At 44.0% G+C, this 23934-nt stretch overlaps 2 protein-coding genes and 2 long non-coding RNA genes across 13 annotated transcripts in view; 2 read left to right on the top strand and 2 right to left on the bottom strand.

The window, feature by feature from the left end:
* Positions 1-16681, bottom strand: part of LOC116997300 — a 23913-nt gene extending 7232 nt beyond the window's left edge. For 2 of the 8 annotated variants that reach the window (XR_004418151.1, XR_004418155.1), the window contains exons 1-7: positions 16598-16681; positions 16068-16223; positions 15310-15405; positions 13688-13776; positions 13357-13500; positions 9218-9445; positions 7236-7639 (exon numbers count right to left, since the gene is read on the bottom strand). This is a non-coding gene — a long non-coding RNA (uncharacterized LOC116997300). The remainder of the gene's footprint in view (positions 1-7235; positions 7640-9217; positions 9446-13356; positions 13501-13687; positions 13777-15309; positions 15406-16067; positions 16224-16597) is intronic. The other 6 variants (XR_004418154.1, XR_004418157.1, XR_004418152.1 and 3 more) reach the window with 5 other exon arrangements.
* Positions 6437-12497, top strand: LOC116997298 (ferritin light chain-like). The gene is made up of 3 exons (XM_033061799.1): positions 6437-6666; positions 9380-9526; positions 10731-12497. The coding sequence occupies exons 1-3, from the start codon at positions 6484-6486 to the stop codon at positions 11232-11234; spliced, it is 834 nt and encodes a 277-aa protein (XP_032917690.1). The 5' UTR covers positions 6437-6483; the 3' UTR covers positions 11235-12497.
* On the top strand, positions 16364-19933 carry MYOD1 (myogenic differentiation 1). Its single transcript, XM_033061800.2, has 3 exons — positions 16364-17142; positions 18583-18661; positions 19231-19933. The coding sequence occupies exons 1-3, from the start codon at positions 16588-16590 to the stop codon at positions 19479-19481; spliced, it is 885 nt and encodes a 294-aa protein (XP_032917691.1). The 5' UTR covers positions 16364-16587; the 3' UTR covers positions 19482-19933.
* The window catches only part of LOC116997302, an 18845-nt gene continuing 12157 nt past the window's right edge, over positions 17247-23934 (bottom strand). For all 3 annotated transcript variants that reach the window (XR_004418159.1, XR_004418160.1, XR_004418161.1), the window contains 2 exons: positions 21106-21508; positions 17247-17337 (listed from right to left, as the gene is read on the bottom strand). This is a non-coding gene — a long non-coding RNA (uncharacterized LOC116997302). The remainder of the gene's footprint in view (positions 17338-21105; positions 21509-23934) is intronic.

The following is a 23934-nucleotide window of genomic DNA, read 5'->3' as shown; positions in this document are numbered from 1 at the left end:
CAGGTGGCATCAGGCAAACCAGTTAACTCCCAGGAGTCCCTGTACTTCAGGATAAGGTGCTCCTGGTACTAGCAGGGACTCTAGGAACATTGACTATCAGTAGCAAACAGCAGCAAGACAATGAATGGTTTCCATATCGTCATTCCTTGCCCACATTTAATTCTGCTAGCCCAGATATTCTGAGTATGTACAAACTGCACCTGCTCATGCAGACCTCACAGAGGTCTGATGTCCCCTCAGGGGCTACCTGGAGCACTCCTGAAGTTTACACAGCCTGGAAGGCATTACCTGATCACTGATTCCAGGTGGCACAGGCTGCACACACACACAAAAAAGGCTCCACCTTTTTCTATATGTCAAGTCTTATCTTCTCACTTGTCCAAGAATAAGTACAGATTCTCACCCACAGCTGTGGAAAGGAAGATAGAATAGAAAGGCAAGCACACAAAGTATACAAATTATGACAGACTTTAGGCACTTTGGCATTGCATAACTCCCTTATGCAACACATTGCCTTGGGGCAAGCCTCATGTTTTCAGAAATTGCACAGAATTCCCTTAAATATACTCCAGTGCCGAGGCCCTGTGCCTTCCACCTGCAATTACTGACTGGATTTATGATATACCACAGACAGATGACATGGATGAGCCTTACATTTGCTGGCCTGTGCTTTTAAAAATGTGACCTGAAATAACAATTGCAAAATCTGAGATGAATCCTGCCAATTTATAGAAACTTACCCCTAAGCACAGCCTCTTTAGAAAAAATGAAAGAGGTAGTATCAGCCAGTAGCACTTGAAATGAATAGTCCACTTAAAACTCAAGTGTATTTATAAGAGTAGAAATGGAGATGGAAGGGCCAATGCTGCCAGCCAGGCTGGAGCTTCCTTAGCCAGGCTGGCAGTCCTCTGCAGCCCCCAGGCTGGGAGCAGAGATTGCCCCTGGGCTCCAGCTCTCCCTGCTGCCTCTGCCCAATCCCAGCCATGGCCTTCCCCAGTGCTGGCAGAGCCTGGGCTCCTATGGACACAGGTGAGTTGATAAGCTGAGTCAGGATATGTAATTATTCTGTAAATACAAGGAGCAAAGACAACGGTGAACAACTCCATGTAGGTGACTTGTCAACATTTAAAACTGCAGAGAGAGTGGTAAGTGCTTAAGTGAAAATAGTGACATACAGTTTCCAGACATGAGTGAAACCATGGCCAGAGCCCAGTCTGACCTGCAGCCCCACACATGTCAGCAGTCACACAAACACGGCCATGTGCAGCTGGACTTGAAACACTATGGGAAAGATGAAGGTGGCAAATACAAAGCAGCTGGGCACAACAACAGTCACAGCAAGAGTCTGTGAATGCTTTTGAGATGCACTCACATCTTGTGGGCTTGACTGCAGAGCTACACGCAGACCCCAAACCTCCTGTTGGCACAGAGTTTTCCCTGGGGTCCAGAGAAGGGAGAATGGAGCAAAGGGAGGTGATGAGTCTGCCTTAGCACTGTGGTGGTACAGCAGTGGGAAAGAGCCCCCCAGGAAGAGAGAGAAGAAAGGAGTGGGAGTTGGGGACCAGGTGAGGGCTGGTGGTACACAGGCAGGATGTGCCCTGTACACCAAAGCCCCAGAACAGCTCCCAACCGAGGCTGTCCGTCTCCAAACTCTGCTCCTGGAAGGGTCCCATGATAGGAACAAGCACTGATTACAGATAATCTAATTTAAATAGCACAGAGAAAAAAATAGTATGGATTGAAAAACCCTCCTGTATGTATTCTGTGACACAATGTTAAAGATAAGCTTTGCTTGAATTTCAGAAACTCTTTGCCTCCTATGCTACCTTTAGACACAGCACACACATGCTGGAGGGCTGTGGGCACATTCTGTTTGAAGGACAGATTTCAATCAGTAGAGTTTCAAAGCATTCTATATATATGTATCACAATGTTTTACGTTTCCAGCATTCAGAAAGTTCCTTAAAGAAGAATTTCATTGCAAAAGAAGAAAGGCAATGAGCCAACTTCTCAATATCTGTGCCATGCAGACTTTTGCCAAAGAAGCCTATAGAAACAAACTGCCCGAGATAAAAGTTACAACAGAAGTGAAAGTGTTACAACTTTATCAAGCTACTGAAGCAACTTTATCAAGCCACGTGGGAAAACTCAATGGAGGCAAAAAAGATATGGCTGTTTCCAGTGATGGCAACATCCTCAAACATCTCATCTGGCTCCAAACATTGCAATAATGGATGTTTGGCAAACACAAAAATCTCAATGACAGGAAGAAATCTTTGGGACTCTAGAAAAGGAAAGCAAATGCAAACTAAAGTTTGGAGTATTTGAATCAACTGCCAAAAAAAAAGGCATTTAAAAATTACTTCTGAAATTAAAAGTTAATCCAAGTATTTTTCAAACAGAATTTCACTATGTTACTTCATTTTATTAAACTGAACATATGCAAAATACATGCACATTTGGCACAGTATACTTTCAGTACCTATAAACCCAAAATACAGGCTTTTGTCTGCTCTGTTTGACAGCAACAAGACTGACTTCAAAGGGATTAAGCTTTATTTCTGAACAATTCTTCCCTTGTATCACTAAAACATGCTGATTTCAGAGCACTACAGCAAGCTGGCCCTTTTCATTTGCTCAGTGACAGAGACAAAAAATATTTTCCAGAATGTCCATGTTGCAGCCTGGTCACAACACTGTTGCCTCCCCAGAGCCATCTCATGTTTTGCTGATGACAATTTCTACTGCAAGTCAGTTAAAAGAGGCTATTTTGCTATGCTTACTTAAGTAGTAACATCCCAAATTTCAGGCTTCTTTTTTTAACTTTATGAGTCATACAGTGCAAAAAGGCAACAAAACAACTCAGAAGTCTTGCTGGCTTTTCCTCTGTAGATGAAAAGTAAAAAAGAGTGAGACTGGATAAAACAGTGAGATGAAGCACCTGTTGAGACTAGAAAAGCATAAGAAAAATGGGTTAAGGGACTTCAAGTCCAATAAAAGCAATCCTGAATTCATGGGTGTTCATATGAATCATTCCTAATTTCCTGCCAGAGAGCTTTGGTTTCACTTAATTACAAAACACCAAATGATGAATGAAAAAGGCCAATTCACAAGCATACATATTGTACATGTATTTGTTTATTACTTTTTCCTCACACAGCTCTCTGTTTTCATCATAGCTATTGATGGGCACTGAATGAGAGAAAAGTCTGGCAGCATTAGACAGACTATTTGCAAAGCACATGAAAAACCCATCACAGCTAGAAATAAGTGAACAGATGGTAGCTGGAGAGAAGCAACAGCCACAACTCTTACTACCTGTGGTGAAAGAATAAACAATACCAACTCCAGACCACAAAGCGCAGCCTAAAGAGCGTAGCTTTAAATGAGAGAATCAGGGTAGAAAAGATACAGCCAGATACAGCTAAATGTTTGCAAAGTAGTCTCAGGAGAAATAGTATTTTGAGGGGTTTCTAAAGCCCACTGACACAAATAACTGTCTCTACTGCACTCTGACAAAGAATAAATAGGAGAAGGAGAGGGAGGAGTAGACAAGGTAGGGGTTTGAGTGTAAGAGAGCTTATTTTGATGGAATTTTAATTGTAGTTCTACATATCACACTGTGGTGATTTGGCTTCCCACTCTGCCATGCACTTTCAACACACTTTAAAATATGTTGTATCAAAATCATGCCAAATCATCAAAATGAAAAGATATCTTCCATCAAGGCATGTGCCTGTAACCAACCCTTTGATGATCCTTGTAGGTCCCTTGCAACTCAGAGTATTCTGTGATTCTGTGCTGAAAAGTTATAACTAAGAAATTGAACAAAGTGCCTGCTCCCTGGAATGCTGCATTTCTTGAGGCCACAAGATTTTGGAGTAGATTATACCTTCCCCAGTCCAGACACAAAGAGCATGTGGTATCACCTCATGCTGTGTAGCAAGAATCCCTATATTACTTTGTCATGGAATTTTTCCATTATACAATTGGTAAGAATGCAAATTGTGTGTATTTCTGTTAGTTCTGTGAAGCACAAAGCAAAATAAATTGAATGGTGTTCTCATAAAAGGAACATACAGAACATAAAGAATTGCAGAGTCAGTTTTCAGATCAGCTCCATGCATCACAGATGGCCTTAAGAACTGCCCTTGTCTCCTAGCTGTCCATCACTAACATGGGATAATTAATATTGTTTTCCAAGGCTCCAAAGTCCACTAATGCAGAGACAGATTCTATGAGCTGATATGCACAGAAATTATCATAATAAATGCCCAATTAACAAAAAACGATTACAAACTTTCCATGGGGACACTGGCTAACTTGCTTTCTATTGCTATTTCACACTTTAGGTTATTCAGACTGGCTAAAGAAAGGCATTATTTAGGTTGGGATATCAATGCATACACACACAGAGGCATCACACTTGCTCCTCTTCCTCCTCCTCTGAGGGAATCAAGGGGTTATTCTGGAATAATAGAACACTAGGAATTACTTTACAGGACAAATCAAGGACAGCTGGAATGGAAAGAGCTAAAAGGTAGGTGATAGAGGTACACCCTTCCAGCAAAAGTCCCTAGTGCTACAGTGAAGAAGAGGATGCTTACTGAGAACTTCAGAATAAGGTCATACATTGTCCAAGAGTCTTGTCAATATATTGACATTTAATGACTTTGGATACCTACTTTAGCCTTGCAAACATTAGTTACACTTTACTCACATGAAATTTTATCCAAATGCTAAATGCTGTTTGATTTTTTTAAGCAAAATTTCCAATTTAACTACATCATGAAGAATCAGAACTAAAAAATGGATAATTACAGCAAACAAAAAGGGCTGAATAGCATATGAGATGGAGGCACTGAACAAGAATTAAGTTTCTCATGAGCAATGTTCTCACATCTCTACATGACTACTCTCAGATGATGCATGCTGGGCTCTAGGCAGTCAGATCCAATAACAATTAAAACAGGCAACAGAAAACTATTCTGCCCTTAGCATCCTGGGTTGGTCCAGGAGTGATCTGCTAGAAAAGAATTCCGCAAAACAGCACGTACCTTGAGCTTACTAAACAAAGTCACTGAACAGAAAATTATTGATTTCAAAGGGTGTTGAGATTATTCATATTTCTGCTCCACTGGTCTGAATACATTAAAGGTAAAGAAATGCTCAAGAAATGCCATCCACATGGTAAAACAGTCAAAAAAATCAGTAACGTATATTTTGAAGTTACTGTACAAGGTGAGGATTGGTGTTTACTAAAATACTGAAGACAGCTTAACAAGTAGAGGTAGGACTAGTTTAGCACATTTTTAGCACTAAAGCAAAAAGCCTAATGAATTTACCCTGTAGTCAAGACATACACACACTGCTAAATCCCCAGAACTTTTCAGGGCTCACGCCCTCCCCAGGACTGCTTCTGCCTGCATGTTCTCACCAGCCACTCCAGCCTTGGCCCAGCCTGGCCACGCTCTCAGATGCTGTTGCTGGAACTGGAGGTACTGAATGTGACTGCCTAAAAAAGGCCTCAGCTCTTATGTTGTAAGAGTTTTATCCATGGTATGGTTGTCCCATAAAGACAATGTATTAGAGACAGGAAGCAGAGATGAGCCAGCAGGTTACACTGGCTCTGCACAGCTCTGATGCCAAAGAGAATGAGAAGCAACAGATGGGACTTTGCCAAGAACCAAAATGAGGGAGCTACAGCATCCTCATCTGCTGCTGTCCTGACCATGTGAGTGCAACACAGTACAGCTTCTGTCCCTTGGACATGCTCTGCACCAGAGTACACACAACTGCATGTCGAGCTATGGCTTGTGGCCTGCTAGTAGGGGCAAGCAACAAGTATGTGCATTTCTAGGTTCTTCTGCTTCTGATTGTCTTCCCTGCTTACCCCTATTAGCCTGCTTAAATAGGAAATACTTTCACTTCAGCTATGTTGCTCTGTTAGGAAAGAAAATGAAGACATGTCAAACATACATGTTTATGTTTTTGTCTTATGTTTGTAGGACGATCTTGCAATACCCCAAACCCGTGACAGGTACAATCATGAACCACTGAGGAGAAAGTACACACTGGAATGCTTTATTAAGAACACTCATTGCAGAATCCTTTTCCTCAAGTCACTCATACTCGAGATTCAGTGTTTTATAAACACTTCTTCAGCACAAGTGTGCGGCACGACTCCAGGTGCCACAAGCTAACACAAGTGCACAAGTTAACACATGGTTTAACTGTAAAGTTAAATCTTTATGTCAGTCATTCACTATTTAGGATGTTTGCCGGTTCTCCGGGACGCCCGGAGCTGTCCGCGCTCCCGCCCAGCGCCGCGCACGCCCCGGCGGTGCCCGCCGGCCCCCCCGCATCCGCACCCACATCCACATCCTGCTGCTGCTCTCCTCCCCCGGAGGGCGGGCGGCGGGCGCAAGGTGTGTCGCAGGTGCCCGGCTATATGAGGCGGCGCGCTGGCGGCGCGCTGGGCCCATGGCGGCGCCGGGCATGGCCGAGCCGCGCTCCAAGCGGCCGCGGGTGACGCTGCCCGCCTGCCCCGCGCACCGCCCGCTGCCCGCCAGCCGCGTCCGCCACGGCTTCCCGGCCGCCGTGGAGGAGGCGCTCTGCGGCCTCACCGCCGCGCAGCTCGAGCTGCACTACTGCCTGCAGGCGCTGGTAAGGCGGCGGGGCGCGGGAGGGCTCGGCGGGCTGCGGGTGTGCCCCACCGCCCTGCGCCGGCGGGGAGGCGAGGGGCGCAGGAGGGCTTGGAGTCGGGCAGGGACACAGGGACAGCGGTGCTTGTGTCCTCACCGGGGGGTTGGAGGCTCTCCGGGCTCCCCGACCTGGAGCCGCGCCGCGCCCGCACGGCCACGGGAACAACGAGGAAGGTCCGGAATGCGCGGGCTGTGAAACGAGCGCTCCTGTGTTTTGGGTAATTCACCGAGGCCCTATTGCCCGGGGAATAAGGAATGGTAACATCTTTGGAGCAGAACGCTTGAGTGGGTTTTTCCCCCAACTTTGCTGAACAGTTGCATGTGGTTAATTGTAGTCTGTGAACGCCGCAGATGGCTTAAGAGTTTCTCGCTTCACAGGCATGAACTTTGGACATGAAATTATAAAACGTATCACTGATATCATGTCAAATTCATGCCAGAATTGCATCTGGCTACATACCAAATTTTAAGGCAAACATATAACTTAATAGAGACATTAAAATTAAAAAATCAAAATTATCAGTGCTCTACCTTCTGATGCCAAGCATCCACTGGGAAGCAACCCAAACTGTATTCAGTTTATCCCCAAGATCCTTCAATTGAGTTTGATGTCAAGTAGAAGTTCAGTGAAAATTTAAGTATGCAGTAAAACCTGTTAAGCCTGTGGAAGAAAAACGTTGTAGCGATTGGCAGCTGGATAGGATGGAGAAAACTCAGTTAGAAATTGACTGTGGATAAATCAAAACTAGAAATGTGAACCTCTTAAATGGTGAATGATTGACATAAAAGATTTACCTTAACAGTTAAGTAGATGTGTTAATGTGAGCTCCACTTGAAGTCGTGCTGCACACTTGCGCTGAGGACCTGGTATAAAACACTCAGTCTTGGCTGTGCTGTCAGCAGAAACAGGAATGAGTGACTTGAGGAAAAGGAGTCTGCAAATAAAGCAATGAATGTTCTTAATAAAGCATTCCAGTATGTGCTTCTCTTCAATGGTTTATGGTCACATGTGTGTATGTGTTTCATAGGTTTACGTTATCCCAAGAGGGCCCTAAAAATATAAAACATAAACTTTTGTTTAACACATTTTCATTTTCTTTCCAAACAGAGCAACATAGCTGAAGTGAAAGTATTTCCTATTTAAGCAGGCTAATAGGGGAAAGCAGGGAAGACAATCAGAAGCAGAAGAACCTAGGAAATGCACATACTTGTTGCTTGCCCCTACTAGCAGGCCTCAAGCCACAGCTCGGTATGCAGTTGTGTGTACTCTGGTGCAGAGCATGTCCAAGGGACAGAAGCTGTGCTGTGTTGCACATTCATGGTCAGGGCAGCAGCAGATGAGGATGCTGTAGCTCCCTCATTTTGGTTCTTGGCAAAGTCCCATCTGTTGCCTCTCATTCTCCTTGACATCGGAGCTGTGCAGAGCCAGTGTTCAAATCCATGTAACCTGCTGGCTCTCCTTTGCTACCTGCCTGTAATACTTCTCTTTATGAGACAGCCATACCATGAATAAAATATTCTAAATATAAGACCTATTAGATTTGTTAGCATGGCTAAATATGACAGTGGTTCAAGCTATTACATTACCATACAAAACAGAAAAAGGCCTGCAGAGGATTTAGGGTTGTAATACTTCTGAAATTATAGAATGACCTGGGTTGGAAAGGACCTTAAAGATCATCAGGTTCCAAACCTCCTGCCATGTGCAGGGACACCTTTCCCATACCAGGTTGCTCAGAGCCAGCTTGGCTTTGAACACTTCTAGGATGGGATACCCACAGCTTCTCTGGGCAACCTGTGCCTCACCATCCTCACAGTAAAGAGTTTTTTCCAAATACCTAATCCAAACCTGCTCTTTCAGTTTGAAGCCATTCCCCTTGGTCCTATCACTGCATGCTCTTGTAAAAAGTCCCTCTTCCATCTTTCTTGTAGGCTCCCTTCAGGTACTGGAAGGACACAATTAGGTCACCAGAGCCTTTTCTTTTTCAAAGGCTGAACAAACCCAGTTCTCTCAGCATTTTCTCACAGGAAAGGTGCACCATCCCTCTGATCATGTTGTTTCCCTTCTTTGGACTTGTTCCAACAGATTAATGTTCTTCCTGACATGCCTTCCCAGGCATGAGCTACATCCAGGATTGAAGGTGTATAGTTCAGTAGCAGTATCCATTATTTTGGAATACCATTGTCCACAATAAAGCTGATAAATAGATGCAAAGTTGTGCTAGTTCTCTTTTTGGTATTTGCCTCATCTTTCTCATACCTTTGAAAGCTAACTTTTGACTGGAATGCAGGCCTGCAGGGATAAATTTTATGTTCCCTGTTCTTGGAGTATGTTTAAAAAACAAAACAAAAACCCTCCACAAAACACAATTACAAAACACACACATGCTAACCACTCATAAATAAAATATTCTGAAGATCTCTTAACTGCTACTGCAAGAGTAACATCAGTACTGCAGTACTGCAGTTCTAGTAGAAGTATAGATTTTTCATTTCATACTCTAACTACTCACTTCATTTATTGTAGAAATCGGATCAAGGTCTCCAAAGTGACAGTGCTTTGTGAACAAAACACCTTCCATTGGAAGGGTCTCCCAAGTTCTGTTAAACTCATGTTCTGCTGCAGGTGAGTCCCATCTCTGGCAAATTTTAACACTCCTGTTTTCTATGCTTAGGGTGAATATTTTGATCAGTCACATGTGGCTCTACCAAATATTTCAAAGTTCTTCCTGCATCAAGCTCTGGAAGAGAGAAAAGCCGCAGAGGAGTTGATGAAATATCAGCAAGAAAGAGGAGGCCATTACTGCTCCAAAACCATCCAGGTGCGTAGTAGTCTACAAGTTCTCAAGAAGCTGTGATCTGTTTAACTCACTGAATTATACTGTTACTACTTCAGATCTCTGCATTCACCCACTATTAGATTTCCAGATATAATTTATCTGGCATACTTGTGTATACAGTTTTGTTCTTGATTGTAATGCCTAGAAACTGTCAGACATACAGTCCTAACTCTATGGGGTTGCTTTCCAGCCCAAAAGAATATGGACAGTGTTCCCCTTTTCTTTTACTCAGCTGTACACTGCTGTTTCCAGTATACTGTAATGAATTATGAATCCTAAAATTGTGGTGAAACAGCCCACCTGTCTCCTTCATACTGAACCTAAGGAGCTTAGACATGACTAGGACCTAAGAGTGGTAAGCCTGGGGCGCTAGTTGATTTATTAAAGTACAGCTCATGACAGAATTTGTACTAAGATCTAACTTGGGCTTGCACAGGTACAAAGGAATAACTCAAAAATTTTCAGGAAAAAAAATAACCCACCCTCATTTGTTTAAGACCAAGCGGCTGATTCTCCTTTAACAAATTAGTTAATACAGAATGCTTATTTGGTCCATCATAGCAGTTGTTAAGCTGTAGAAAGTAAAAAGGCTATTGTAAAAATCTTCCTTAACACTCAGTTTGCATCAAGGAGGAGCTTATGACTTCCAGTACTTAAAGGGGGCCTACAGGAAAGAGAGAGAAGGACTCTGTCAGGGAATGCAGTGTTAGGATGAGTGATAATGATTTTTAACTGAGATATTAGGAAGTCCTTCTTTACTGTGAGGGTGGTAAGATATTAGAAAACATTTCCCAGAGTAGTAGAGGATGCCCTGTTCCTGGGAATGTTCAAGGCCAGGTTGGATGGGCCTTTGAGCAGCCTGGTCTAGTGGAATATGGCAGTGTTGGGACAAGATGATTTTAAGGTCCCTTCCAACCACAACATTCTGTGATTGGGCTTCCTGGTGTAAGAACCCTCTTCAGACATAGCTGCTGCTATGTAAATCTGTTCCTTGAAGAAGTGCTTGGGTTCTGCCACTTGTGTTTACAGCCTGCAAAAACAACAGATGCTCCAAACTAGAAGCAGTTGTTGCAAAATCCTAGTGCAACTTGTTTAGAGCACCAGGTTAAGTTGCAGGAATCCCTTGATGAATAACAGATACATGAGCTGTTCTTCTGAGTAAATACTATTCTCTTGTTGTTTTCAGAAACCAAACTGTGACTATGCAGTCGGTCTGATGAAAGCCCTGGAACTAGCAATGATGCAATGGAAAACTATGCTACGATATTTTGAAGAGCTTTATGCCCTGAGTGTTGAAAATGCAGACCCTCATAGCGCAAGCACTATCAAGAAACAATTTATTGGGCCCAAAATCCGGAAGATCAAGCTGATGGGAGATCTGCTGACCAATGCTCGCAGGCTTGACTGTTCCCAGGATGGCAGAAATAGTCTTGGGGATTACTTTATGGACCGGCTGCAGAAAGAGTTCAGGACCAGCATAGAGCCAGAGTCTAGTGACCACTGCAGCCCCTGCCCACCTCTCCAGCAGTGCACAGGAGCTGCAGAAGGTCTGAAGCGACCCCAGAGAGAGTGCTCCCAGCACAGAAATGGCATAGGGCCAATATATGCAACCATACACTGCACCACGATGCTGCCACAGTGTAACGATGGCACGGGAGCAAAGGTGAAGCAGGGCAGGGAGGGCCTTTAAAGCTGAGGCTGCTGCAGCTACAGGGCAGCTCCTCAGGCAAGCCTGTCCCGAGGGTGGAGCTGGTACCACAACTAAGGAGACACGATGCTCTATCACTCCTCCTGCTTTACACCCCATCCCCTCATCCTCTGCTGAGTCACAGCTCAAAATCTAGCCTTACCACTATTTGCTTTAAATGACAACAAGGTTGCCAGCTAGATTGTCACATTTATCTATGCAATTCTTCCTAGAAGCCAAAAGTTCTTAAGCTTCTTCTCTCTCTTAACAGGATTAGTTAGTGCAAATTATTTTAAGAAGAATATATATAATTTTTAATAAAACTAATAAAAAATACCCCACTGCACCTTTAGTGCAAGGAAAACTTTTATGTGGCAGAAAATCCAAATATTTAGTTTTATACTACTGAATATTTTATATTACTATTTGGTATTTTAAATTACTAACAAGTATAGTAACAAAAAGAACTTTTTAAAATACTTGCTTGAAAACAAAGTTTTTTAGTCTTATTTTCATCATAGTAGCAATTTAAATTAATAGCCTAATGCATTTACTGATCAGCAATTTCTAGTGGTAGAATTCTTTAGGATGAAGGATGCAAACATTTCCTCAACAGTGGGAATAAGAAAATGTGCTAATTTCTCTATAGGTATTGTCTAGTTGGCTTTTCACATCCTCAGAAAGCAGATGAGAGAGAAATTAGGAGTTCTCATTAGATGAGAACTTTAGAGGTCCTAGGGCACATTTTGCAAGTGTCACCGAAGAGAGCAGCTCTAAGACTTGGTCCAGACTTAATGTAGGATGATTGCTTTAATTGTGATACAGAGCTATCTCAGCTAGCTCACTAAAGGTACTACTGTGGCACTCCTGGTATTTCTTATATTCCCTATTTGGTCCAAATAGGAGCATGAGATCCTAGTGAAAAAACAGCACACTTAACTAGAATTGCATCAGAGAGAACAGCTACTCATTAGTTTTGCCTTTCAGTTAGGGCAGTGTTAGCCAGCTTGGTTCAAGTGCAGAGGTGTCCAAATTCCTCTCATTAGTCTCCTACCAGAGGGCCTCATTCCATACCCTCGCTCCCAAGGTCACCTAAGAAGAGCAACTGGCTAGATCAGCTGCCTGCAGTTAGGCATTTTTTGTCATTATATACATCTTTTATGCAGTTGCGGTTTGAGTCATTGGAAGATTGCCTCACACTTTCATGTAATACTTTAGCTGATAACTCCTGTTTTGCTTGAAAATAAATTCAGTTCCATGTCTGCATCTCCAGTGTATTCCTCAATTCACCACCCAGGCATGCTGGTATTCTTCTCCAAGAGATTTTGCATATGTATACAAAGCCGCGCCAGTATTTTTCTAGATCTAAGGAAGTTGTGCATGATGGAAGCGTATGATAGAATGAAAATAAATGATAGAAAACTGCATTACTATAAAAGCACTGCACAATGAAACATTTTCAGTAAACTCTGATACAGCTGCAGTTAAAGTAGCAATTTCTGCAAAGCCCACCTTCTGTTACAACACATGGGACAGAAAATTACAATGTAGATGCTTTCCCAATTGTTTCTGTGAATGCTGTTCAGCTTTGGGGTGGGGATGGGGAAACAACCACTTTAAAACAACCTCCATTTTCATCTATAAAAATACTGCTGTGTTCCACAGGAATGGCTCAAAGCACTTTTAGAATCATGCTAGATTTGCCTGTGTGGAGATTGCTGCTCTCTTAATACAGCAGGAGTTTAAAAGATATTTCCATCTGGGCTAGATTCCATCACCCATCCTCATGCTGAGCATACCTTATTCAACAATTAGTTCCACTGACTGCAACTCAACATGAATAAGAGCAATGGAATCCGTCCCTCCCAGTATTAAAATACAGCCCACTAAATGTGAACAGAACAAAGCTTCTAACTGAATTCTAAACTAGTGCCATATAAAACTACTTCATGTACTACTAGTAATGTGTGACCTACTTGTACAACAACCTTCACCTTTTAAAAGCTGATGACCTTCTGAAACAGTTACAGTCTCCTCCATGGTTTACAGCACTTAAACTTTTACCTTAAACCAAGTCCAACATAACAAAGAACGTGACTTTTAAATTTTTCTGAGCAAGACTTACTTGTCTCTTATTTTTCCATGAGTACTGCTGTGTCTTTTTCTCAGACTTCTCATGTTCATATAATGAAATGTATCCACATGCTCTAAGAATTTAAGTCTTTTTCTCTCCCTTTTCCTTTGTCAGAACACGTTCTGGGCCCTCTGCCTGAAAAGACAATTCTGTTAATTTCAGATAAACTCACAATCAGCTGTTTCCTCACCCTGTATCCTCTGAAAAAGAAAAGAGAAATCAATCAGTTACCGCAGGTCACAAGCTCTTCTTGCCCCCGTGCTGCTTCTGCTGAGAGGGCACATATGCTTGTGAATATGGTCTCAGATTTAACAATACCTACCAGTTGTGTATTGGATGAGTCTATCCATGTTTCTCAACGTAGGAAATACAATCTGCTTCTGCTTTTCCAGCTTCCTTTTCAATCACATCCTGAAAAATTATTATATCAAAGATAAATGTAGAATAGGTTAAGGGCAACAGCTCTTATAGAAACTGCAAATTCTCTTTCTCTGCTGAATGCTTGTTGATCCACACTCTCTGTATCTGTACTTCCAAAGCAGTGCCCACATAATCCAAACACACAACCTGGGACAGCTCTGAATAGCTAGAGCAGCAGCAGTACCCTAAACATAGCATCCAAGCTGAAAGCTCAAGAGAGACCTAATCTTTACTGAAATTATGAGTTTCAGCCCCAGAGGTTTCCAAAGAGGTTTAACAATGGAATCCTTGTAAATGCTTGTCATAGGCACCACCTATTGTTGCCTGCTCTCAAAGTGAGGAATGCACTTAAAAGTTTCCAAGTGGAAATTGTTCTGTCCTTAATCCTCTCCACACAAAACCAAGAAGAGCATCCCGGGGTTTGTTCTTTGCAAGGATATTTTTTCAGGCCTCACTGTACATGGCAACATCCGTCTGGGCAAACCTGTCTTTGGGAATTACACTGGAAAGTGGATGTTAGCAGTGGCAGCAGCAGGGAATCAGACACAGAATTGTTAGGACTGGATGGGATGTCTGGAGATCAGCATGTCCAAACATAAAGGAAGGTGTCCTCAAGGACCACTGTGTGGAATTCAATGTGTGGTCACAGCCTTCTCCTGACCTTTTCACTTGGAGGAGTTCATGCACTTGAGCCCACATTCACGGGCAATTATTGGCAAATTCCCTGTAGTGCTTGTCCAAGCCCCATGGTTTGTTACCGCTCTGCCCAAGGTAACGCCTACTCACTCAAGTCCCTGAGTGTCTTTCCCTGGGATCACATATAAGCTAGAAACACAGAGAGGCAGAATAGGCTACAATACTGACTAAATATTAGGTAAAAGTGCCTTTTTCCAGAAATTAAACCAGTAGTCTGGAGCGAGTTTAAGTGTCTTGAATGGGTAACTGGCAGCACCAAGCCTTGATATCCCACTTTACATGATGTTGTTACAGTATAATACTCTTCCTCATTTAAATTTACATTATTGTATACCTTGACAGCACCTTTTGAATACTTTGTTAGCTGTTAAAACCATGTATCTTTATTTCTTCTGGATCAAAGAACGTCTGTAATAACATTGAAGTGTCGCCACAAATTTGCCACTCTGCCTCTCAGAAACAGCTGGGAGATACATTTCTAAGTGTGTAGGGGTGGTCAGTAGCTGATCTCGCTCCTTGGGACATACTGCTTTTCAGCATCAGGTACAGTGAAAGAATGAATTTACACAGAGTCCAAAACGTATAGTTTTATCTTTAAATAAAAATTTTATCTTTTAGGGATACTGACAGAATGTGACTTACAGTTCTTATCTTGGTCTGTACTCAAAGACATTTAGGTAAGTAGAAAATGGGGAGTGCAGAATTTTTAGGAATTTTTGCCACAAAATGAAATTATGTAACAACAAAAGAAGCCACCATCATGACAGCCCATCTGAGAAGTCATAGGCACAGGGACGGGGGGATTAATCATTGATGGACCTTCTTTACCTTCTGCAGTTCTTCAGTCAGCCCCTTGCCCCTTGCTCTGAAGACAGAGCTTTGCTGCTGATTTTGAACAAGCTGAAGTTTCGCCACCGTTTATAACTGTAGAACAGAAATTAATTTTAGCTTGTGGGACATAAATATATGCACTAGTATTTTTAATCATTAAGTCAGTGAAATCACATAGCTGATTTGGTGAATTCCTCTGAGAAGAACCTAATTTCTCATCTCAAATGATACTCAAAAAACCAGAGCAAGAACTCTGGCACCCTTGAGAGACGTTCCTAAAAGCCACGCCATTTCCCCAAGCCCCAAACTCTCCCACTGCTAGAAATAAGTCCTTATCGCGCGAGCAGAACGCCACGGAGTGAAGTCCATCTCTGCAAAGGTTTCCGAGTGAAGGTGAACAGAGCTGGGAGATGAACCCGGAATGCCAGCGTTCGCAGGGATTCCCGAGGGAAGGCAGGCTGGCGCTCCGTGGGCACGGCGGCGCTTCCCGCTGGGACAGGCCCGCAGCGCCACCGGGTGGCCGCCACCGGCCCGGGGTGTCCCCGCTCCCCCTGTGCCCCGCACCTCCCCGCGGTGTCCCCGCTTCCCTGTGCCCCGCACCTCCCCGCGGTGTCCCCGCTCCCCCTGTGCCCCGCACCTCCCCGCGGTGTCCCCGCTCCCCTGTGCCCCGCACCTCCCCGCGGTGTCCCCGCTGTCCCGCACGGTGCCGGCTCCCCGCAGTGTCCCCTGGTGCCCGAACGCCCCGCAGTAATTACCCGTGTGGCCGCGGACAGACCTGTCCAGGAGCTGGCGGCTTCTTCCCCGTGCGTAGCCAGCGGAGCCGTCACTGATCCCCCGGGCGAGCGGCCGGCGGCACCCGGCACTTCGGGGCATCGGGGCGGCTGCTCTCCGCGGCGCGGCGGCAGGGCGGGCTGCTGAGGAAGGGAAAAAAGCCGGGGGAAATGCAGCCCTGCACGCACCCCGGCTGCCGCTGCCCCTGCCCCAGCGGGACACCGCGGCCCCCCCGCCGCCCCGGCCCGCCCGGCCGCGCCCCCCGACCCGCCCCGTCCCGACCCGCCGCGCCGGGGGGCTCGGCCATAAATACGGCCCCGAGTGGCGCTCCTGGACCGACACGGCTGGGGAGGGGGTCGGGGCAGCAGCCAGCGCTGGTGGCCTCCCTGGAATAGGCTGCGAGGGTCTCGAGGCTCTCTCGCAGAGCAGCCCGGCCGAAGGCCCCTCCGTTCTGAGCCCCTCGCTGTCCCCTCCGGCCCGGCCGCTGTCCCCTCTGCCGCCCCCATGGACTTACTGGGCCCCATGGAGATGACGGAGGGCTCCCTCTGCTCCTTCACCGCCGCCGATGACTTCTACGACGACCCGTGCTTCAACACGTCGGACATGCACTTCTTCGAGGACCTGGACCCCCGGCTGGTGCACGTCGGGGGTCTGCTGAAGCCCGAGGAGCACCCGCACCACCACGGGCACCACCACGGGCACGAGGAGGAGCACGTCCGGGCACCCAGCGGGCACCACCAGGCCGGCCGCTGCCTGCTGTGGGCCTGCAAGGCATGCAAGAGGAAGACCACCAACGCCGACCGCAGAAAGGCCGCCACCATGAGGGAGCGCCGGCGGCTCAGCAAGGTCAACGAGGCCTTCGAGACCCTCAAGCGCTGCACCTCCACCAACCCCAACCAGCGCCTGCCCAAGGTGGAGATCCTGCGCAACGCCATCCGCTACATCGAGAGCCTGCAGGCCCTGCTGCGGGAGCAGGAGGACGCTTATTACCCGGTGCTGGAGCACTACAGCGGGGAATCGGACGCCTCCAGCCCCCGCTCAAACTGCTCCGATGGCATGGTGAGTGCCCCAGGGAGGACTCCCTGCCGCCAAGGTGCCCTGGGCGCTGTTGGTCCAAACCCGAGCAGGGCGAGTCGCCTCTTCCTGCCCTTCCTATAGCAGCTGCCTTCGGTACCTCCCCAGGCAGAAGACAAAGTCCTTCCTCATGCCTTGAGCACCCACGAAGGGAGGTGGGGTCCCCACATGGCAGGATCTCTGGGAAAGAAGAAGAATCTCTTACACATTCATTCCCTGGGATAAGAAGTTAGGCAGGTTCCCCATGTCCTGGAGCAGCCAGGGCAAAGCTGCTGAGGGAGGACTTTGGGAAGCTGCCTGGAATGGGTACCTGGGGGCATTGCCTGTGCTCCTGTAGCTCTTGGGGCATCTCTCTTTCCATCTTCTGCTGTATCATTACCTTTGAATCCTCAAAAGACAGCAGAGAGCAAGGGCTCCCTAGGACATGGTAGTTACATGGGAATTGGTAGGAGTCGGGGTTCTGCTTTGTGCCGTTCACCATCACAACAGGATGAGCGTCTAAGCAACAAGAATTGTTTTTCTTGGCCCTTAAGAAAAAGATTCTCTATTTCCCTTCTCACTTCATCCCCTCCACAGATACTTACAAGCAATAGGAAGGAGAATCCAGGCTTTCAGTCCTGTTTGTAAATGATGGGTGTGGGAGAAGAAGGGTAGGTGCCAGGAAAGGTGTCACATCCCCACATCTTTTGGCTGGGGCTGTAGGTTCAGGCTCTGTTTTGACTCTGGGCTGGTGGGACGTGGTGGCCAGAGTCCAGGAAAGCTCTCTGGATAGATCATGAGCTGCACTTTCAGACCAGAGATTGCTTTTTGTGCTCTTGTGGGGATAATCGGTACTGAGTTGAGTATCTGTGATTATCAGATACTTAACAGATTGGAGAGATTTACACAAATGATTCCTCTTCAAGATACAGCCTCTTTTAATAGAGGAATTTCATTGTGGATTAAAGTATTGGAAACAAATATATTAGTCAATATTCCAGAGCATTGTCTATATGGAATGGGAAGAGAAACTGGAGGAAATAAAAAGGAACAAGGTAGACAGAAGCTTTTAAAGAGTAATTCATATTTAGAAAAAGCTTCAAAAACTAAATTAAAAATGCATAATTCCCCTTTCAGTCTCCCTGCTGTAAACTAAAGATACATGAAGGGCTGTATCTGATCAGAATGCTGGAAAGCCTCATCTAATCTGTAAAGCTGTAGCATTCGATGCTATAGCGGTAACTTTCCTGTGGAACAGCTGTGCCACATAAAATATTCTGGGGTGGATCCCCTTCTACCTTCTTCCTTACTCAAAGAATCTATAACTTAATAGCATTTCAGCCAGGACTGGAATGATGGCACAGACCAGAGCCTGAAATATGAAATTAGATGGTAACTGGGATGTGGGTGAGAGTGTGAGCTCACTGGGATTTCTGTCCTTCGCAGATGGAGTACAGCGGGCCGCCTTGCAGCTCTCGCAGAAGGAACAGCTATGACAGCAGCTACTACACAGAGTCCCCAAATGGTGAGTACGTGCCCTAACAGCAGTGAGAAACACTGAGAAAGAGGCAGGCAATGCAGCAGCTTTCCTGTGCCTGCTCCCTGTCCAGCTGAGCTGAGAGGAGCCTGCCTTTCCAGCCAGCAAGCCATTGCTGCTTCTAGAGGCACTGGATTTTCTCTAGGTATATTTGCAAATACAGGGATGTGTTATAGCTGTATGTCCTATTTTACAAATCTAACTGTTGGATAGAGCTATGTTATTCTCTGCAACTAATTTCAGCATTTAACCATATTCTGCATGAAGACTTCTTACTCTATCATTGATCCAAATTGGAGTAATTTATGGTTGATTTCAAATCTGTTCTTCCCTTTCTGTGGGCTCAGTGAAGCCTTGGATCGTCCCTGTCCCCAGAGCAGCATGCTGTGGGTTGGGCCTCTCTTCTATTTTGAAATTACAATCTGTTTTCTGATAATTCTGATAATTTCTTCACCAATATTCATTTCCTCTGAGTCTTCACATGCTCACAAATGTGTACTGCCCACTGATGTAAGTACCCACTGGATAATTTGAGTGCCTTTTTCTCCGTTTTTTAGATCCAAAGCATGGGAAGAGTTCTGTTGTTTCCAGTCTCGATTGCCTCTCAAGCATTGTAGAGAGGATTTCCACAGATAATTCCACATGCCCTATACTGCCTCCAGTGGAAACTGTTGCTGAAGGGAGTCCCTGTTCCCCTGCAGAAGGAGTGAGTCTGAATGATAGTGGAGCCCAAATTCCTTCTCCTACCAACTGCACCCCACTTCCCCAGGATAACAGCAGCAGCAACCCCATCTACCAAGTGCTTTAAGGACCCCTCCAGCTGGACTGCACCAAAACCAATTTGCTCTGTTTGGCCTCGTTCAGGACCTTCCTTCTAAGGTTGAAAAGACTTCTTAAGACTTGTTCCAGTTTTAAAGTACCACTGAAAATTCCTTCAACTATATAACTTTGCAAACCTGTATCACTTCAAAGTACACATAGTTATTTATTGGTTGTTAACCTAAACTTATTTAATATGTCTAGAGATAAAATCGTATACCATGAAATGGCCAATGTTTAATCTGGGCTGTGGGGAATAGGAAGCTGGCTCTTGAATGTGGAGGAAAATAGAAATCTACAGCAGTAGAGGCATGATAGATCCTTCCTATTACTCCTGTTCTGGCCAAAATAAGGTTGTGGACCATTTTTTATAAAATTTTTGTATAATTGTAAATAAGAGTTGCTTTCCAGAAAAAAATAAAAAAAGGAAAAAAGAGCAAAATAAATAAATTCTAAAAAAAAAAAGGAAAAAAACCCAAAACTTAAAACAAAAAGGGGAAAATTTTAAAAATATTTAATATTGCTTGGTTTGTTGTGTCAAACTTTAACTTTATATATTTATACGATGTGGTTGCCAAGAATGTTTTCAACAGTATTCTAAATAAAGACCCTTATTTATAAAATCTGTGGTGTTATCTTGACTTTCATTAGGGCTTCTAGAATTACTAGTGCATTTAGGAGTGGTATTAGATCTCTGCCTTGGCAGGAAGAAGATACAGGCTCTGATTCAGCAAAGAAATCAAGAACATGCTTCAGTTGCACTACTTTGCATAAATACGCTGTTGACAAGGGGTCTCCTTTCTTCATATTCTGTTGTGTTCATTACTAAACCTAGACCTGAGCATCACAGATCATTATTAGAGGGATCAGTAACCAAGCGTGTTTTTCCTCCTGCCCCCAAAATTTACAATTACATTGTAGAACTTGGTCTTACAAGGATGTATTGAAACTAAGAATCACAAAAAATTAGACTCTCCAAATTCCAGTGTAGCTACTGAAACCTGAAGTCATACAACACTATCTCAAAAGAATAGGTACTACATTTTTGGACAAATATCCACATTTTTCATTCAAGTTCTATTTTTCAAGTGTTTGTACCAAGTTCATATATTTTCAGGTGTTAGAAACTAATTTGAAAGAAGTTTTTGTCCTAAAGTTCAAGTTACAGATCACAGTTTTCCTCAAGTTCAAGTTGGAATTTAGGCCAAAGATAGGCAGTTTTAATTTGGATTTGAACTTTATGCATCTCTGGCAGCACGGCTCCAGGGATTTACTTCTTGTTTAGAGCCTCTCTAAAAATAACCAGTGGGCTCTGTTTCATTCAGTATCTATGTGTAACCTTGAAAGCTGGCTGTGCAACTGAAAAACGTTAAGCCCTGAGCTGGTTGTCATTGGAAAGTAACAATCAGGGCTACAATCAGCAACTACAACCTGTTCCTTATCCCATCCCTATGATATAGGGGTTTTGTATAAACATCACAGTAAAATAAGAAGAAAAAACATACTGAAAACCAATCTAGGTATCGTCATCATCCCTAAATACTTTGATGACAGACTAGTCATTGTATTCCCTGTTAGGTGACTATTATAGAGGGAGTTTGTGCAGTTCTTACCTCTTAAGAAGGAAAAAGAAAGAGGGAACAGCTAATTCCAGGGAATGTCTCCCCTCCTTTAATCGTGTATGCCCTTGAAGATCAATGTCCTGTGGAGAGGAGAGGAACAAGCTGCCACGAGTTGGGCAGAGCAATGCAGTTGCTTCTCCTTCCTGGGGCAGTCATGCTCAAACTTGGTGATTTATCTGAAGCCAGAGGGGCAGGGATGGTAGCAGCCATGGGTATTCCTTCCTCATCCATGAGCTTGTGGTCATGGTGGATGATAAATCAGTGTCAAGGCACAGGACCATTCTGTGGAGCAGCCCAGGCTCCCATGGATCGATCAGAGGAGGTTCTGAGGCAGGACTGACCACTCAGTGTCTTCATCAAAGTCCAATTTGGTAAAGGTCTCCCCTTGACTTCCCTGTGGGAAAACACAGAAACACTCCAGCCCATAAAGATTGAGCTTACCCCTTTCATTTTTCCATTAAAAATAAAAATCAAACTAATTTGAGAATGTGCTTATTCATACTAACAGGAATCAGGAGGGTCTCTACTTACGGTTGAAAAATTCCCCAGGTTAGTTAGAAGCCTGTATCACTTGTAAAAGCTAAGGAGAGACAGTTGCCTCACAAATCAGGATCTCACACATGATCAATATAATTTTCTTTGCCTTCAGCAAATAATTGGGCCCACAATGCAAAAGATCAAAAAAAAAAGTTTTTGTGAAATACTAAAGATCTTTTAATCCCCATAATTTGAGGCTGTTAAAAGTATTAATTTTACTGCCATTAAATGGCAACCAACAAGTATTTTGGCAGCTCAGGAATTCTGGCAGAGCTCAGAGGCTCTGGACATGCTGGCAGCACACAGCTCATGCCTGCCTTGCTTGAACCCCACTTCTGAGGGACACAATGGGGTACCTGGCTGTAGGGCTGGCGTGGCAGAGCGGGCACAGGGCACTTCTTGTGCTCAACAATGTACACCCAGTTCCATGTGAAGTCATGTATATTGCATTTCACTGATTTATTTTAGCCACCCGAGTTTCCACATACTGATGTTAATGTTACAACAGAGAGCAGGCATTTAGCACATCCCAAAATAGATGGATGGATGATGAAGAAAAAATATTCATAAGTTTCCAATGCAGAGCCCATCTTTCTCCCATTGATGTCAGTGAGAAAAGTTCACTGGAGTAAGGCCAAAGGGCATCAGCACTGATAAATATATGTTTAGGTTACAAATATATTTATTGTTTTACTTAGATAAGGAAAATTGTTCCCCTGTGCCATTTCTTCCTGTTTATTTCTAAGGTAATGAATATATTTAAAACAAAGCCCTGTGCATCAAGAGGACAGCATGTAACTGATAGAAATATACCCCAGTCTATGGGGAAATATTTTGAAGCTAGTCATATTTGGATTCAGAGCTTTAGTTTATTTCTGACACGGCCAAGGAGCATGTGCAAGACTGATCCAACATTTACAAACTTTGGTTCTTAAATTGGGCTCCTCAAGATGAATTTAGGCATTCAGGGTTGATCCTACAAAACAAAGTGCTGCCTGCCTTGGTCTACAGAAACACTCCAGCATGGGCTCCAAACACACACCAATAGTCTGAAAGTTTGTATCACACAGGGTCAGGTTCAACATGATGTTTCCTAAAGAACACTGCCTCCAAAGGGAAAGTCATACAGACACAAACAAATAAAGGAAAGTAGCTATATTCCAATATAGCGATAAATGCACATTTTAGGAATGTTTGCTTTGACTTGGTAGCTTAAGAAAGCATTGCAGTATTACTGGTCTATCTCACTCAAGACACTGCTATGGAAAAAGAGGAATAAATTTATACCTACATATACTAAATGCTCCGATTTACATTTCAACAGATCATTTGCAAGTATGAGAATGAAAAGGATCTTTTTCCAACTTTCAATATTTTACAGCAAAGTGCAATAAAATTGCTGGGTTTTCAAATAGCAATCCTAAGCACCATTTCCTGCATTATCATAGCAATACTGCTACGGAAGTATTTCACATATTGAACATTCAATTTTAGGTAAAAGATATATGAACTATTCCTGGTATATTTTTTTTCTGTAAAAAAGATTTTATTATCTGTATCCAAATATATTAAAGAAATATTAAATTGGCAGTTGTTTCATACTAGATGCTGCTCTTCTAAAATGACTTGTCATTTTCAACTGAAGATAGACCCTAAAAAAAAACCAACCTTGAAAGTGGGCAGAAAAACAGTTTTCATTTTGCAGAAATATTTGAAAGGTTCAAAGTGCGCAAAGGGCCAAAACTGCTCTCTTCAGAACTACATTCAAAACACACAAGGGAACATTTGTACCTCATACCTCCTGAATTTTAACAAATTAATTAATCAATATTTCCTTTTTTGTTCAAAAATTTCCTTGAAATCAGTAGGAATATTTCTAGCTTCAGCAGGAATATCTTCAGACTAGTGCACATAATACTGTCTGGGATAGTGTTCATGCAGCAGTGCAAAGCCAGGACAAACTCCCTGCTGTGACCCTTTGCTCGTGCTCTGGTCGCTGACCCATTTCTGTCACAACACTTTCAGATGTGCCGATCCCCGTGAGCACAGCCCTCTGAACGAGCTGCCAGCCTTTAGTGCTCACCTGATCTTGAAAGTACAAACCAGAAACTGCCCCCATAATAGTGCTGAAAGGCTACAGCCGTTCCTAAATGAGTGGCTGACATGGAGCCTGTGATAGCAGGAGATGGTATGAAGGTCATTTCACATAACTTGCATGTGGCAATCCTGGCTTCACAAGCAGTAGGCAACTGTGTAGAGTCAGAGTGCAAATCTCTGACAGCA

Source organism: Catharus ustulatus, chromosome 6 (genome assembly GCF_009819885.2).
Source record: "Catharus ustulatus isolate bCatUst1 chromosome 6, bCatUst1.pri.v2, whole genome shotgun sequence".
In the NCBI taxonomy this organism is placed as follows: domain Eukaryota; kingdom Metazoa; phylum Chordata; class Aves; order Passeriformes; family Turdidae; genus Catharus; species Catharus ustulatus.
This window is presented reverse-complemented; position numbering and strand designations above follow the sequence as displayed.

What these genes read in the sequence shown, in the direction of transcription:
- LOC116997298 (XM_033061799.1), top strand. Translation starts at nt 6,484, where the DNA reads ATGGCGGCGCCGGGCATGGCCGAGCCGCGCTCCAAGCGGCCGCGGGTG. An exon ending in ACTACTGCCTGCAGGCGCTG is followed by an intron (nt 6,667 to 9,379) that starts GTAAGGCGGCGG and finishes TTCTATGCTTAG; the next exon opens with GGTGAATATTTTGATCAGTC. An exon ending in ACTGCTCCAAAACCATCCAG is followed by an intron (nt 9,527 to 10,730) that starts GTGCGTAGTAGT and finishes TGTTGTTTTCAG; the next exon opens with AAACCAAACTGTGACTATGC.
- MYOD1 (XM_033061800.2), top strand. Translation starts at nt 16,588, where the DNA reads ATGGACTTACTGGGCCCCATGGAGATGACGGAGGGCTCCCTCTGCTCC. An exon ending in CAAACTGCTCCGATGGCATG is followed by an intron (nt 17,143 to 18,582) that starts GTGAGTGCCCCA and finishes TGTCCTTCGCAG; the next exon opens with ATGGAGTACAGCGGGCCGCC. An exon ending in CTACACAGAGTCCCCAAATG is followed by an intron (nt 18,662 to 19,230) that starts GTGAGTACGTGC and finishes TCCGTTTTTTAG; the next exon opens with ATCCAAAGCATGGGAAGAGT.